This window comes from Myzus persicae, unplaced genomic scaffold (genome assembly GCF_001856785.1).
Source record: "Myzus persicae strain clone G006 unplaced genomic scaffold, MPER_G0061.0, whole genome shotgun sequence".
NCBI classification, from domain to species: Eukaryota; Metazoa; Arthropoda; class Insecta; order Hemiptera; family Aphididae; genus Myzus; species Myzus persicae.
Window position 1 is genome coordinate 569,807 of NW_019103697.1, and position 17,290 is coordinate 587,096.

At 32.1% G+C, this 17,290-nt stretch overlaps 1 protein-coding gene across 3 annotated transcripts in view; it reads right to left on the reverse strand.

The window, feature by feature from the left end:
• The window catches only part of LOC111035066 (netrin receptor UNC5B), a 126,722-nt gene that overhangs the window by 84,634 nt on the left and 24,798 nt on the right, over positions 1 to 17,290 (reverse strand). For all 3 annotated transcript variants that reach the window (XM_022316570.1, XM_022316569.1, XM_022316571.1), the window contains exon 3: positions 5,218 to 5,655. In XM_022316570.1, coding sequence (XP_022172262.1) covers positions 5,218 to 5,655 — 438 coding nt within the window. The remainder of the gene's footprint in view (positions 1 to 5,217; positions 5,656 to 17,290) is intronic.

Sequence of the window (17,290 nt, forward strand, 5' to 3'; positions counted from 1 at the left end):
GTTATAAACACAACATTTACTTAGTCTCTACGCAGAGACCACCGTTATAGTGATGAATTTACCCCCAACTCAATTATAAACCGTTGTTGGCTGTATCATAATGTATTGCCAATGCAGATCTAGCAAGTAATAATATATTAAAATCTTCAAAAAATATTACGGAGTGGTAATGTACGTGACTATTTTACAAAACATGTTTTAAAATATACAAACAAACAAAGAAAACAGATAAAAATATATATTATAATTATTTTAGCGATTTGCGATTGAGTTATAAACAATAATGTGCGATAGATTGTAACGTACAAAGAGTAAAGGACGTTCAAAAACGCATATCATCATTCATCACGTAAAATAAGTTTTTGAATATAGGAAAATATAATATGTATTATTATTTATTAGCCATATTCAGTTGTAGCTGAATATGAGTGATTTTGGCGTGTTTATGACAATGCAAAGGAACCTAAGCGTTTTATAAATTATATATGGTTTGACCATTGGGGGGTATAAACCGACAAAATTCAAACCTTTGTAGTAATTGGGCCGATTCTCTAATTATTATTATTGCCACCATTGACCGTCTAATGATTTCTGCAGGCAGCACGCGGTCATGCTAGGGATCGCGTATTCATTATGATGGAAATGAGGTCTATGGTTAGTTATTAGGGCACCCCGCTGGTCTGGTCTTTTGACGTGACCGAATTTTTACCCTCCTACACCCCGACGATTATTGAAAGGGACCGAATATGTCCAGCTGCGACTGACTCTTTAGTTTTCTTTTTTTTTATCCTTTATACTAGAAATGTCAACTGTCACACGAAAAGCACGAACACGTACGTGACAAAAACTGTTGGTCCCTTCACACAAATCGTTGCGAAATTATCGCCGGTCTAATTTGCGTCTGTAAGGGCAGCCAAAATACGAGGTGTACACTCAACAAATCGCAAACTACCACTTGATCACGATTCACAAACAAGGGTGATTCACATCACAAGGTCTTATGGGTACGATTCGATTGGCACATGTGCACTATCAGATTTCATATGTACCTAAACTCTTTGGGTGGAATGAAAGTGAATACAAACATTGTGTGACGAACATTTTATTAATGAAACTATAAAAAAAAACAAAGACTTGAATAAACAGCAATTAAATTAAATGTAATTTTTATTTGAATTAAAAACAATAATGTTGAAACGAGTGGCGACGTAAAATGAATTCAAAGGTATAGGAATTTGATACATTTAAATTAACTTAATATGTTGAAGTTACAAACCCGCAATTTGGTAAATATATTGTTAATACGGGCTCAAGTAATGTTATTTAAATTTGATGATGGTATCATTATGATAATGGGTTTCATTGTTTGAGATAATTAAATATAAGTATAAAATAAAAAATTATCTTTGTCTTCTTCAAACAAAATTCGACTCTAGACTCTAGTGGTAGTCGGTATGAAAGTAGCTATACAGGTACGAATTTAAGACGAATAACAAGTAAAAATCGTAAGCAATCGTCTGCCTGTCATAAAATAAAAATAATGCGATGTTATTTATATTCTACAATAAATAAGATAAGATTTAAAGACACCGAGGCTTTGGCGAGCGAAAAAATATTCCAAAGGAATTACTCCGGCCGTTTTTATTCACCACGGCCATTCAGAAAAAAATACAACGTCAAAACTGTCAGTTTTCTTTTTTTGCCATTACCACCCCAGAGAGAACTGCAATAAGGGCTGAAGAGTATATTATTATTATTATTGTTATAATATTCTTGTTGTGTGCGTAAATTTTTTCAAGGAAGACGGCGAATGCCAACACCACCACTCTAAAAACGAAGAAATATTATTGGGTTTATTTTAAAGAACAATAAATCTCGGCCGCGGGCGAAAGTTTCGGAGAGTCGTAAAGAAGAGAAACCGTCCCGGGACGATGGGTATGGAAATGGTAATTAAAACCGTTATCGGAATAGTTCAGTTGTACCGCTAACGATGCGGCCATTAATCGGCCGCAAAAATAATAAAATATATACGAAAAACAAACGTCGGCTCGTGCCCGGCTCGCCACCGCAGTCGATTCACGTCGAGAGTCTGCACCAGAGATATGAGCATATTATATATATATGGTGGTGGTGGCGGCCGTGGGTGCGCCGGCAGAAAGTTCGTTTCGGATAAAACAAAGGCCGCTCCGACGATCCGTTAATGCCGGCATGTCGCTTCTAAAGTCGCGGGCAAAGTTTTCATTTTTAATTGGACCAAACACGGTTTTATTGTTTTTCATTATATATAATATACACCCAAAGGACTGACTGCGCGCGGCTGTTATTCGATTCTTTATTTATTTATTCTCATTAAGTATTCATCACCGTCGTCTGATCGTGGCTTAACGACAGTGTTTTATGCGCTTGACAATGACTATTGTTATATTTGTATATTTGTACACGGCCGATCAGCCTTCGTGGAAATAATAATTATTATTGCTGATATTGTCGAAATATGTAGAAAAAAATCGTATATTTTTCCACCATAAACCATTATATGATGATATTATTATTGTTAACGTCTCGGCGGCTTTCGGTATCGTATAATAATATTCGACGTCGTAATAATAATACAACACAAAGATTGGTCACGGTGGCGCTTAGTATTCCACACGATTTAACCGCATCTTATTATAGGCCACTGTCGAGTAGTAATATAGTATTATTATTATTATTACCGAAAACGGCAATTTAACGAATTTCGTGCCTTACAATATTCAAAACCGTATACGTATACTGTTTCGTACATACTAATTGTAATATTATATTATGTTTAACGATTAAATAATGAGTATTTTATGTGCGGACGTTTGTAGCGCATAAACAAAATATATTATCACTATACGGAACAGTCATCGTTGATTTGTATTAGGTATCTATATGCAGTTTGAAAACCTGACGGCACGAAAAGTTTTGTCGTATAATATGAGTGTTGGCACATATACCTATATATACATTATATAATAATATAATGCTTGAATATTAAACCGCACGGATTGCGTTTATGACAACAACGTGCCGCGAAAAAGTCTAAACGGCCGGTGGTTTTCCATAACACATTTGAACACACACATACCTATATTATAATATATTATACATTTATATATTTTATACGTGTGTGTATACAAGCAACTAGTATTATAAACGCGCGACGGAGGCGAATGAAAACAAGACTTAACTTTTAAGCAGATTACACACCAGCTGTGACTACACTCGTCTTTCGTTTCGGAAATCGCTTTCAACGGATTTCGGGTGGTGGCTGTTGGCTGCGGATAGTATGGCGGGAAGGAGCAGCGACAACGACGACGACAACAAATGGTGCAAACTTTCTCATGGACGCGTTGTAACAAACCAATCGATATTAATGGTGGTAAGTGTGATTGGGAGGGAGGCGAGTACGGTGGAAAAAAATACCCTCGTCCATTTATAATAAAGCTTCTCCGCGTCGCGTGTTAAGACCTTTGACGCGTAATCCTTTCGCGAAAACCTCTGTATACGCGAGAATCGAAAAGAAAATAGTACATAGGTAAATATATATATATATATACTTAACCTACGTATGTTAAAGAACACATAATATATTACTACAGTAATATATATAATATGATACACATGCAGCGCAGAGAAAGCGTTTGAATCCATAATTCTATAGGTACCTACGTCGCGTATAAATGTCTTGACGAGTAATCCGTGTTCACTGATAATATATTATATTATTATTATACTCGATGAGTAGGTGCCTACTATATATACGATTATATTATACTAATATATTATGTACTTATACCTTCTGCACGCGTGTCAGCAAAGATTCGCAGTCACGAGTTTCGGTACGATATGACATGACAATCTGTTGAGGAGAACAACTACGCGCGGCGAACACAAGTCTCGTTCGCGCACGTGATAAAAACAAATCGGCACTATATAATATTATGTATATTTGCAGTTATTTGATACGCACATATATATATACATAATATATTATGTTATACGCTATTATCGTTTCTATAAAAATATATTTTTAGTGTTTCAGTATAAAACATTATTTGCGCTAGTACAACTCCCAGATATATCGTTATATATATATAATATGTATACGAGTACCAAAATACTTTCAACTTTCATATGAAAAGTTCGATAAAATGGAAAAATCCAGAGTCATTTTTTAAACAATCATAATAAAAATGCCTGTTTCATAATTATTGCGGCTGCGAAGCTATATGACAGGGATACCATAAAAGGTAATAAATAACAAAAACATAATATTTTATGAAATCGAACCTGGCGGTTCGTAATCGTATATTATTAGCTGAAAAAAAGCTTGACTATAATAGTATACTGTGACATAATATCATATTATGCGTAGCAAAAAAAACACACACACTCAACAGTGGGGATTAATAAAAATTATAATATGTTTACTCACAACCAATACAATATAATAGTGTATACTATGTGTCACAGCAGAGGCCCTACGCTTCATTAGTTTCCGGTTCCAAGATGATCTGCAAAAGCTCACGAAACCTACTCGATGTCCGGTCTGACGCGCTATTTGAAACCCAAATATATAATCATATCTTTTATTTTTGTGTAATTCGAATTGCCAACTCTTAATTCTTACGACAGTCCTACCCCAAGTAGTTGACCTCCATTACTGAAATCTCTATTGGTACATAATGTATAAATTGATGCTTTAATGGTTTAAATTGACTTGCTTTAGGTATCAGTCAAGAATAGTTTGAAATAAATGTTATTGTTATAAAAAATATATAAGCAAACAAATTCTAAATCAATTTAATCCATGTTTTGATCTTAACTAATTATAGTTATAGTGTCTATATAATCTATAGCGAAAATCGTTAAATAATCTATGATCAGCTAATACGATGTTATACACATTTTTCTGGGTATTATATTATTATGGCAGTCAATCCAAGAGTACTCATACATCTAGTATACTCGAAAAATTGCTCCGAAAACGGCCGTAATAGGCATAATATGATTCGTGTAAAATAAAACCTACCAACTTATACCTAAATAATATTATATTTAAGGTGGTCGGTGTGTTCCGCAACGAATGACCTGACCTAACCTACAACTACGCATGACCTGACCAATATAATTATAGAAGGTAAATTGTTATTTGTGAGCAGCATGTAATAAAGTAGCAGTACTCACAAGCAACGACCACGTTAGCTGGTCTGCTGATGATCTCGCCGCGTGAAGTCCACGCCACGCACTGGCACTGGTAGTTGTGCTTTCCGAAATACTCTTCCACGTGGTTCCTCGTGACGTTTACAATGGCCTCCACGTTCCGGACGCCGGTCTGCGGATCCACGAAGTCGGTTACCACGGGACCCATAGTGTCTTCGATCCTGTCGCCGTTGCACCGGAAGTATACGGTCAGCGCGTGCGCAGCCCTGCAAGTGAGGGCGGCTGGTTTACCTTTGATCACGTACGCGTCCATTGGCTCTTCGAGGAATATCGGAAGCTGGACGGGAGCGTCCAAACTGGACGCCGTCACCGGGTGCATGAGAGTGTCACCGCCCGGCAAGTACGACCCCTCATCGACTTCTCCACCACCGCCGCCTGTTTCCGACGATGACCCGAAACCGGCTGAAACAATGATTTTGTTTAAGTTTTATATTATTATACTATATAGGCATACAATTATTATATAAAAGACTGATTTTGAAAATCGCAATAGAAATTATACTATAATGTCACATGTGCCTGTATAAACATAACGTTTTCAACGAATATTCCTATATGCATCACACACTATATTTATAATATAAGTATACTTATACAATATATTGTGGTTAAGCAAGATCCTGTCGGACGTTTTTTTTGTTGTTTTTCGGCAAAGATAAAATGGAAAAACATACACATATTCAAATTTCAACCATATCTTATGCCACCGAGATTTATACATAGGTATTAGGTATGCAATCCGTTTAGAAAAAAAATAACTTCACAAATAATAATGGATAATGCTGAGCTTGAAATCCGTGTATTGTACCCGAAGAAATATACCAAACCAGCGATAAAAGAATGTCGGAGGATTGTTGTAAGGTTTTTATGGTGTTATGTAGGAAAAAATTAGAATATTACCCAAAGGAAAGCAGTTTTCGAACACGTTCGGGAAATATTTCATACCAAATATCGGCCGTTTGTCTATATACTATACATATATACTGTCGTATCTGTTAGTAGAGAGCAAAAAATGAATAATAAAAAAAAAACCAAACTATTCAGTCAACATATTCCAAGATTTTTTTTCATTATACTTCATTGGCACTTCATAAAAATATCACCCTTTTCTGTGAGCAATAATATAATCTTTAATACCGCCGCCACATATATAAGAACAAAATCCACTAAAATGAATATCGATAAAATGTACAATGTACACTCTATTGATTTTTAATTTTTTTAAATCACAGTATAAACTAAAAATATAACTGATTACGGTGCAGTAACAAATATTCATTACAATCTATTTTAATAAATAAAAAAATTTAATAAAAATGCATAATAAACAAATTATAGATGTACAATTATAAGTTGAATAAGTTTCCACTGATAATAATAATTTTATCTAAACCCTAAACACATGGTACGTTTATTTAAAAAAATTACACACAAATAAGTATATATATTGAACGTATATTATGAATTTATAACATATTACCATAATTAACCGAATGTACACGACGTAAAAAAATCAAAATCCATTAACTCAACTTATCATCACATTTTGTTTATTCCATTCAACTCAATTTCTTTTAGAATTCCATTAAAAAAAAAAAAAAATTTCCGAAACCCATAGTTTCGGTCGGTTGATTAGGGTTTCCACTCTCACACGTTATCCTTTAACGATGTTTTAGAATAGATCTTTCGTTTCTTTCTCCTAGTTCGTCATGGTATCTACACACATCAACCACTAGCACTCGATAGACTCACGATAATGTATAAAAATCCTTACGTGCACTATATCATCTGGTTTTTATATGCGTACCTACAAGTATTTTTCAACGAAATAAAGACAAAAATATACACGGTGAGTAAATATTGTATAATATACACATGTTAGTACCTATAGATGATTTTTATTTTCAGATAATCATTTGAAAAACTTATGTAAATAGTTTTGTGACATTTTATGACAATATTTTTCAGTCGTAAAGATGTACGATAGCGTGTTAACGCACACAGCATATTATTTTCCATTATAATCCCATGAGACGCCTACTGTCCAATTGACAATAAAAATTTTAGTTAAGTACCTTACCTACCATAAAAAAAAATAGTTGTATTTTTAGTGTTTATAGCTTGGCTGTAAATATAAAATATAAACAATGGACGCTTATTATTATATATAATATATAATATGGAAGTAGGGAGTATTGATTAACATCGGGTTTATATCATCAACCATTATTTCCGGTATATTTTCACACGCGACTCTAGTTATGGGCAGTGGTGTTCACTGTTTACATTGATTTGATACACTTAAATATAACGCTATTATTATTTGTAAGGCTATACATAACTTTACAAACGAAAAATTAAAAAACAGTTACGGGATAGTAATAATATATTCATGTGACTACGTATATAATAATATGGGTATCGTAATTCTATACCTTATTACATGTTCTCTTAAGTACAATATCAGAACGAAGCTACGCGGGCTCGTATTACGATAAATTGTTTTTGTGGCCGGTGACCCGTTCATAATGTCATAGGTGCATTAAAACAGTGGACATTTATCGGGAAAAGTAAATTTTGTACTTCCGAGTCACCGAGCGCGTTCACAGTGTTATTGTTATTATTGATAACAATGCACTGATAATCAACCGGTAACATGGTTACGGAAAGGTCTTCGGAGACCCAGGCGTGCTCTAGCATGACCCAACAAATCATACACTATATTATATTCTAGATAGTATACCTATACAACTATAATATATCTAACATCCTGAGCTGCTCGTGTGGATGACCTCGGTCGGGACGATGCGACATAATATCCAACCAAGAGGATTAGGATTAGGATTAACGGCGAAAGTAATTTTATCGAACCCATCAGGTCGACCGTAATTTGATAATGGACACAACCTATATTCCCACAACGGACGTTAGACATTTTTTGAGCTCAGTATTTTACATGCACACTGCTTGACCTATTCGAAGAGAGCCCAGCACAGTGCAGAGAACAAGACAATTATTATATATAGGTAAGCTCGTAAGTCGTACAGCCGAAACCGACAAGTACGAATCGATTTATTACGGTAATAAATGTGTAAAAGAAAAAAAACCTCTTCAACCCACCGAAAATAATTTACATGTGTTCTGTGTGTATATGAATAATAATATGTACCTAAACGCGCGATTATATTCAAAACAGCGCATAGAACATCATAATATTTTTCTGCAGCCCGGAAGATTTATTGATAGTATAATTTTAGCGATGTCGTTGTGCAGTAAGTACGCCATACATATGGCGTATATATGTATGTAGGTATATACATGATTCATAGAAAGAGAATATTTACGGAAACGTACACTGAGGTAGGTCGAATAGCGTGTTATATACCGACCGCGGTTAATCATTTAATAAATTATGTTTATTATAACAAACCGTAAATAAATATAATAATATAATAATATTGTACAAGCGTTAACATATCGAAATATGTTTTTAGACAGATGTTGGGTTTCGTTTTTGCAGTCCAACGTATATATAATAATATAATATTATAATAGTAGTCACTGCAGCAGAGCGATGGCGTCACGCGCACTGGTTCCATATATTTTTAAAATAATACTCAGACCGTTTTTTTGTTGGCACGTCGGTAGCACCTGCTACATATGTGAGTGTTTATGTTTTGAGGAGGGGGGTCAACTGCAGCGAAACCGTACCAATATCAGTCCTCTGTCACAGTAATGCAATCCGATGCAGTGTTATAGAAATTCAGTTTTTCGTACACTATTTTTGTTTCCCTAAAAACAACATTTTTGTTCACCAAACGACGGAACCTTATTCATATTATAACGTGTACACAATGTGAGTAAGTTAACTATAATATTATCGTAAACATACTACATAGGTATTTTGTGTGACAGTTAAAATATGTGCTCTGGATTTGTTCTCCTTTTTATCTTCTATATTATATATTATACCTATTTCAGGAGCGTGAGGAGCGCTAGGTACTATTATCTCCTTTCTCTTCCTTCGCGTTTGGAAATGAGGTTAAATCCGTACATCCTCAGAATTTAAAAGGATTAATGGATATATACGTTATACGTACATGTATACATGAAGTCAATTTACTATTTTATATTTTTGTTCAGTTCGATTGTGAAGTATAATTGGAGAAAAAAAGAAACCTACGATCACTCTGCCCTCGCCTCAATTGTGTAAACAACAGCTTCTTAGATTTTGTAATTACGTGTTGCATTACCAAACAGTAAACAGTGCCTATATGTCGATTTCATCCGATAAAAATAATAATTTGGTTTTACCGTATTTTTGTTACTGACACATTTTTCAGTTAACAATAAATGTAATGTAGTGCAGATTATAGCTACCTTTAAGTTCAAGCGTAAGGCGGATTCCAGGACTCAAAGATACATTGAGTATAATCCGGGGTGCACATAGGACAATAGAGCCAAATAAAACATAAACTTAACTTTTCCCAACACAGGCGGGACAATTTAAATTTTAAAACGACGTTTATACATTATTATTTTTATTATTATTGCCGCGAATTCGCTCACCTACATATTACCTATATGGTGATTGGTGGGAATATAATAATATTATATGTTCACCGGGATAATACATATTGAACTATGACACGCATGTGGCGGAACGGACACAACTCAAAGTAAATAATTGACAAGCGTTCGCGGATTTTTCTTTACGTGTTCGAAACTGGTCACGACTGACGACGACGACGCCGCCGCCGCCGTTTGTGAGTGTGTGTAAAACGATAATATATGTACCTATATACGTGACTTAATAACACATAACGACCGCGTGCAGTATAATACCATGTGCGTATATAATACACGTACAAGTGGTCCAGCAGATAGAGATGTCCGATGGGATAGTAATAATAATAATAATAATAATAATATATGTACAATGTATATAATAATATAATATGGATATAGAGACGCTAAGAGGAAAATTATTGCAACGCGCAAAACCGGGCTCGTGCGGAGAGGCGGCGATTTTTCAGAACATTGACTGCTCGAGCTGGTAATTTATTATATAATATAAATTATAATGGATACATCATATAGATGTATATTATGTAAAAATAACTGTTGTGAAAAGTGAGAATAACATCAGAGGGTTCGCTCTGCCGACGTTCGCATCCGGGGTCTTGACCGGAAGGGTAATAAGGCATAAGCGTATTTTAAGATTCACTCGTCGGAACTGCCGCACATTTTGAGTGCTTCCGAAATCTCGGTTGTATCCCCCTTGAATTCAGGCCAATAACCATGTTCATATGTGTGGCCGGACATGATAAATGATATTTCATGCAGTTTATTCAACTATTTCATACGAACATTGTATTATGTATATAAATAATTTTAATAGGTAATTATAATATTAATGAAATATATTAACAAAAAAAGGTTCTTCAAGTTTCTCACACTTGAATAAATAATAATACTTTATTATAAATTAACAATAAACCTAATTAAGTTGAGTATACGAAAGATCTTTTAGAAAACAATTAATTAAAATGAAACTATACACTGATTCTATTAACAGTAGGTATATCTATTGATAATATTGTGTCATAGTGGAGAGTTACAAATAATATATTTGCATACCTTAATTGTTCTTTATTAGTGCAATTTAATTTAAACACTCCTTAAATACATACTAAATTAAAATCATCTTGTGTGTACATTATAAAATATTTTAATAATGTGCAATTTTTACTGCGATTTTTACAACTTTATTAGGTATTAATCATTACCTATTCATGAATTGGATAAATTATATAATACTATCAAGTATGATTTATTATTATTATTTTTTTTTTTTTGTCAATAACCGAGCCGCCGAGGATGGTAAATATCATTTTCTTTTTGTGCCCTGCTAACTGAGACGACTGTAAATATTGTCGTACTAACACATCGTGGGGGATTTATTATTGAAAGAATAAACATTATATAAACTCGAATCTCAATGTATTTTAATTTTTTTTTCTTTCGATGACCGAGACTAAAATTATATTTTATATAACGGAGACTTAGACGACACGATTATATTATGTATACATCCAAAACAAAATTCCCACACAATGTGACCTTCCATTAAGACATCCGAGAAGTTAACATGACTTTTTCTCTTCGTTTTTTTTCAGTTGTTTTGCGAGACTTATAATTTTACATTTCCGATAAAGCACTCTGCTGCCACGCCCACGTAAATACAGTTAATAATGGTTATCCGTTTGGGTAATCGCACAACAAGCCAATGTACACACATACACACACAAATGCCACCCATTATATATATTATTATTATATATGTAAGAGCAGAGAAAAAAAACACACAACTCAATCACCATAAGACATATCGTAGTCGGTGGCTACAACCAGCAATTATTTATAAGTGTCCAATATTTATTTATAATATTGTTATTTTGAAAACTTTTCTACAAGTTAATTAGACTCTCGGATACGACTGTTGTGGTGGTCTTCGTGTTTGCGAGGGCGAGTATATGATATATATGAAATATATACCTATACCTATATAATATACGTAACTACTGTAGCCGTTGGGGAAATTATTGTTTTACAGATTTATGCAACGAGTACAAGAACAAAACAAAATAAATCCAATTCTGTTGTTAATGGATTTAACAAATATATCTCCTCCGACCATAAAAATATTACCTATATCAATTTAGATTTCTTAATTAAACCTCTATATAAATAATTGTCTATTGAATTGATAGGATCGCTATGTGATGTGGTTTTTCTCGAATGCACGCTGCATTTATAGATTGGATTTTTTATGAAACTGTTTCGAACAAAATTAGACAGATATAATTAATACTATAATGGATAAACGATAAATAAAATAACACCAATAAAATTAATTAAATATCAGGCTGAATAATATTTAAATATAATATCATAATAAATATCCAAAATTAAACAGCAAATTAGAAACTCGAGTCACCAAAAACAAAGATATATATTCATAATTCTTGTTGGGCACCTTTTTTAAGAAAAAAGTAAATACATAATTTTATATCGTATTGAATATTTTATATGCATAGTAAGTATTAACAAAACGAAAAGTTAAAAATAGAATTCGTTCTTTGAAAATATTTAAATTGTATACAATATAATATGCTAAAAATATTTCCACGAATTGTATAGTTTTTTCGTAAAACTATACTCACAAAACGAAGAAGAATAAAAATGACAGTATAACTACACAGCTATACTGTAATGCACGTTTCGACTTCTTTAAATAGATTTCATTTTCAGTCTGTATTATAGTGACAAAGGGTGGATGTATTTCGTGTCTTCTTCAAAAACAAAAATAAATATTTGGTACCTAATCCATTTTCTTACGACTTTAGTACGTATTCTAAAATATTTGTATACGTAGCAATAAACAAAGATTTAAAATAAGACTTTACTAGTTACTCCATTCCCAAAGTATGGAACCTTATTACGAGTAACTACAACGAGGCTCATTAAAAAAATTAATACATAATACGAATACATCTATGCGTATGGATTCAATTTTTTAAACTCGAATAGTAGTATAAATATTTGTTTCAAAACGAAGCAATAAATTACCAACAAAATAAATATATTTACCTACCTGCAATATTGTCTAAATCGAAAAGTAGTATTATACTATTTTATGTTACAAAATAACGTTTATTTCAAGTAAGGATCATTTTTGTTTTAAATTAATGGTTTAATCCTTATGCAGGTTCAATTGATTTTACAAGGTTAAAAAAAACAGAAACGATTGCTTGGCACACGTCTTGTTTAACAAATTTCATCGATTTTTTTCGCTTCAACCACCGACATTCGTTCGGTTCATTTGAATAAAAATCCATGTTCTGTCCTCCCAACAACACATACACAATATTCTAGAATTCCACCGTGGTCGTAGATTATGTAAATTCTGTAAACCACCTCTTGTATACGGCGTACAACTCTATTTTGACTGCACGTGTTTAATTATTACACGACAGTAATTATTTTTCGACCGTTTCCCCGCTGGCCACCATATCGGGCAGATCTCGAATACTATTATACTCTCACCGATGAGATGGGTCGAGATGATGAGCCGATTAGATGGAGTGTGAGTGGAGGAGGTCTGGTAGGTTATTCATTTGTCACCAAAACTCGGTATAAGTTTTAAGCCCAGCGGAATTCATATATACATGCATATACTTAATGTAGGTATCTTAAATTAACAAAAAAAAAAACGAGTTGGTACACGATAACTCATGTGCGGGCTAATAGAGAAATCGATCAAAACCGGACAAACACTACCCGTGCTCGTTAATAATAATAATAATAATAATAATGATAATAATAATAATAATAATAATAATAATAAACGTATCGGTTGTTACACAGGAAAACGAAGATTAATAGGAATAGAAGAATGTAGAATAAAGCCTGGAAATACATATTATATAAATGTTTAAATATATATCATTAGACCTCCAAGAAAGCCTGGAACATTGAAAACGTGTTCGGTTTTAAAAGAAGGGGCGGCCATCGCGTGTATCGAAAAATTATCGAAAATTGATTTTACAAAAGTTTCTTGTCTCTCTCTCTATATTAATATCTTAGAGGTGTGTGTGTGTGTGTGCACTTAAAGATTTATATTCTATTAACAATACAAGATTTTCGTAACGGTAATAATATTATTAATCCTTTAATGTATCCTGTGTGAATAAATGGATTACTCCAGGCACGGTTATTATTATTATTTTTACGACCGAACTAAATCATACCCAATAAAAATATATCTGCAACAAATACTTAAGTATTTAATATTCTCATGTAATAATGTCAATTAAATACTGTATTGTTCTTATAGATCTGTGTCTTACTTATATTGGTGCATATTGTTTTATACTACATGTATATTGTACAATTTATAAGAGGGCAGCACACATTTTATACTCACATGCATGCAATTAATGTTATATATTATTAATATGTTTCGTTTAGTTTATTTAAGGAAGACTTGACTGAAAAATACAGTTAAATGAAGTCAGTAAGAAAACATTTCTAATTAAAAAATGTATTTATTTCTTATAGGTACCCATTTAAAAATAATTTAATTTTCAGAGAATATATTTGTTGATAAAAAAATCCCAATCAAGATAAGCCGTTTGAGTTTTTAATACTTTATTTTAAGCATAAGATTTATTTTTACAATTTAATCCTTACATTTTTCTATACAGGTAAATTTTATTTATTGTTTAACTCCTCTTAAAAATAAATAATTTTTTTCTTATATTGACGATAAAAATCTAAGTTAAACATTAAAAATATATTTTTGGGTAGGCACCTAATCAGAAAAACTCAGAACTTGAAAAATTAACATTCACTGTGTACCCCGGTAATTATATTAGATTGAGTATGCAATATATTTTAAATAAAAAGTACATTATAAATAGAAAAAATTTATTTTAAACATTTCCAAATACTAAATATTAATATTAATGAAAGGTATATATATTAAATATTAATAATGTAACAATATGTTAATTAGATAATTTATACAAAAATACGTATATTAACTACTTACTCTTATAAATAAATTACATGGAAGGATTATGTTCACAAAACTAATTATCATTATTCAGTCATAAATTTCGTTTTTCGTCTAAGTAGAAAACCACATTTATAGAAGCATAAAACACGATTTTCGATTATTCTTTGTAATATATAGTACCAACCTATCACCCACCAGACCAATAATGTATTGTATAAAACGGGTAAATGAAACTTGTTTTTTTTTACTATATATTATCAAAAGTGTTTTAGCTTTTAAGTTTAAAACGTCAAACTCGTATAGTCGTATTTCAAAACGTGGTATTGATTTTAAGACTGTTATTGGATTTTATGTATTGAGTAAATAATAATTAATAACGCCACAGCAGACGATGATTGGGAAAATATTTCTGACTGTCAAATACTTTTTTATAATAATACAGTATATACATTATAATTTACAGTTTTCATTAAAACATTAAAGAATGAAATAAAATAATAGAATTTTATAAGATTTCGAAAATCTCAATACAATATTAGTTCAAATCATTATGATATTATTCATACATTAATCCTCAAACCGTATAGAATTTATTGATCTCGTGTCATTGTGCATAACAATTGCTTGTATTCAATAAGTATGACACCTGTGTGGAGCGACAATTATACACAGCACGTGTGTATAATTCAAATTTTTTTATTGTATAATTAAACGTACTTATACCATATTTCGGCGTTTCCGACTTACACGTAATAAAAAAATAATAAATATATCGATTGTTGATTTTAGATGGTCCAGTACACAAGCACGTACTTACAGTTTCCGGTTGACCATTATAACTTTGGGTTTGATTTATAAATTATCGCCCCTTCCACCCCAAAACAACACCAATCACAGTCGGGAGGGCCGACCGAACACGGCATGTCATGAGTTTATATTATACTCGTATTGAACTGTGTGTAATAATAACGAGCAACAACTCATAAATAATGTAAATTGTCCAATAAAATAGTAAAATTCCTATAACATTACAATATAAATCGATCGGAATTATAAAAATTTAGCATTGGAATGCATAGCTTTCTGAAAGTGAAGGTGTGATCATATAATAATTGGAGTGTTGTAACGCGTAATGCAATTGTAAAATCTAAACAACGTGAAGGAAAATATTTTTTTAAACCATTACCTAGCTATAACATAATATAATATATATTAAAGCCTCGCCCAATGCACTAAAAGTTTGAACTAAATACAGACCTGATTATGATTTTATCATAATATATAGGGTGTATTATGAAGTTCTGATATAGAAATATACCGTATGTCAGAACTTCGTGATACACCCTAGATTTCAAGAGAAGCTTTTGAACAAATGTCTATTTGCTATGTGGGCATATATGGCTATCCTTAAGAAACTTTAAAAATTATATCAAATTTTACTAAAATGTATTATTTTACCATTGAGTAGAGGTGATAATTAAAATTTGAAATATTATTCCAAAATTAACCAGCATATAAATAATGCCAGGATGTTTTTTTAAAATTATAACTAACTTTTTAATTAAACTCAATATTATCCTTATAAATGAAATACTAATTAATCTTAACTCTTATATCTATAAGAATACGTATAAAGATTTTATTAAAATAAAATAAAATATGGTAGGTATCAATATACATATTGTGTCAAACCACTTTTGCTGAAAAAATATATATTCCTTGTGCCTAACGCGAATTCTACTTTGAATACCATATAAAATTATCAAGGGTCGATACACCGTAGAAATGGGTTCTAAACACGAAATCACTATACATACCGAACCCTTACTTTTTTCATTATCTTATCCGCAGAAAAGACCATCGCGTATTACAGAACACTGAAAAGCACCCACATACCCCACGTCATGCAAGTCGAACTCTTCATGGTCATCGAACACAATTTTTCAGTCCGTTGTACATTGAACAATGGATCGAATTCTCTCAGAAATTTTTTTTTATTTTTATGTTTTATTTTTAACTCGGAGATTCATACATAGGGTGGCAAAAATTCAATCTACAATACGACGTATATAATAATATGTAAATGTAAAACGTCATCTTTTCCTCACAGAAATAACACGCAAGTCTACATCGATGAAATATGAATACGAGTACTTTGTTGTATAATACCACACACACAATATTATGTGAACATCCTTAATCTGTATAGTTTTCATTGAAAAAAAAACAAATCAGCAATATATTAAATATTTTATCTGGTATTGTACAAACAACTGTGTATTGTTAGTACTAAAAATGTAACGCACTCGAAGAACAAAAATAATAAATAGCATTTAAAATGTGTAGACTTGTTACATGTATAAAAAAATACTGCTTTGAAGTGGAGCCGAATGTTATATTATGGACAGACGGTATAGGCTGATAAAAACCCTCAAAGCAAAATATTAATTTTTA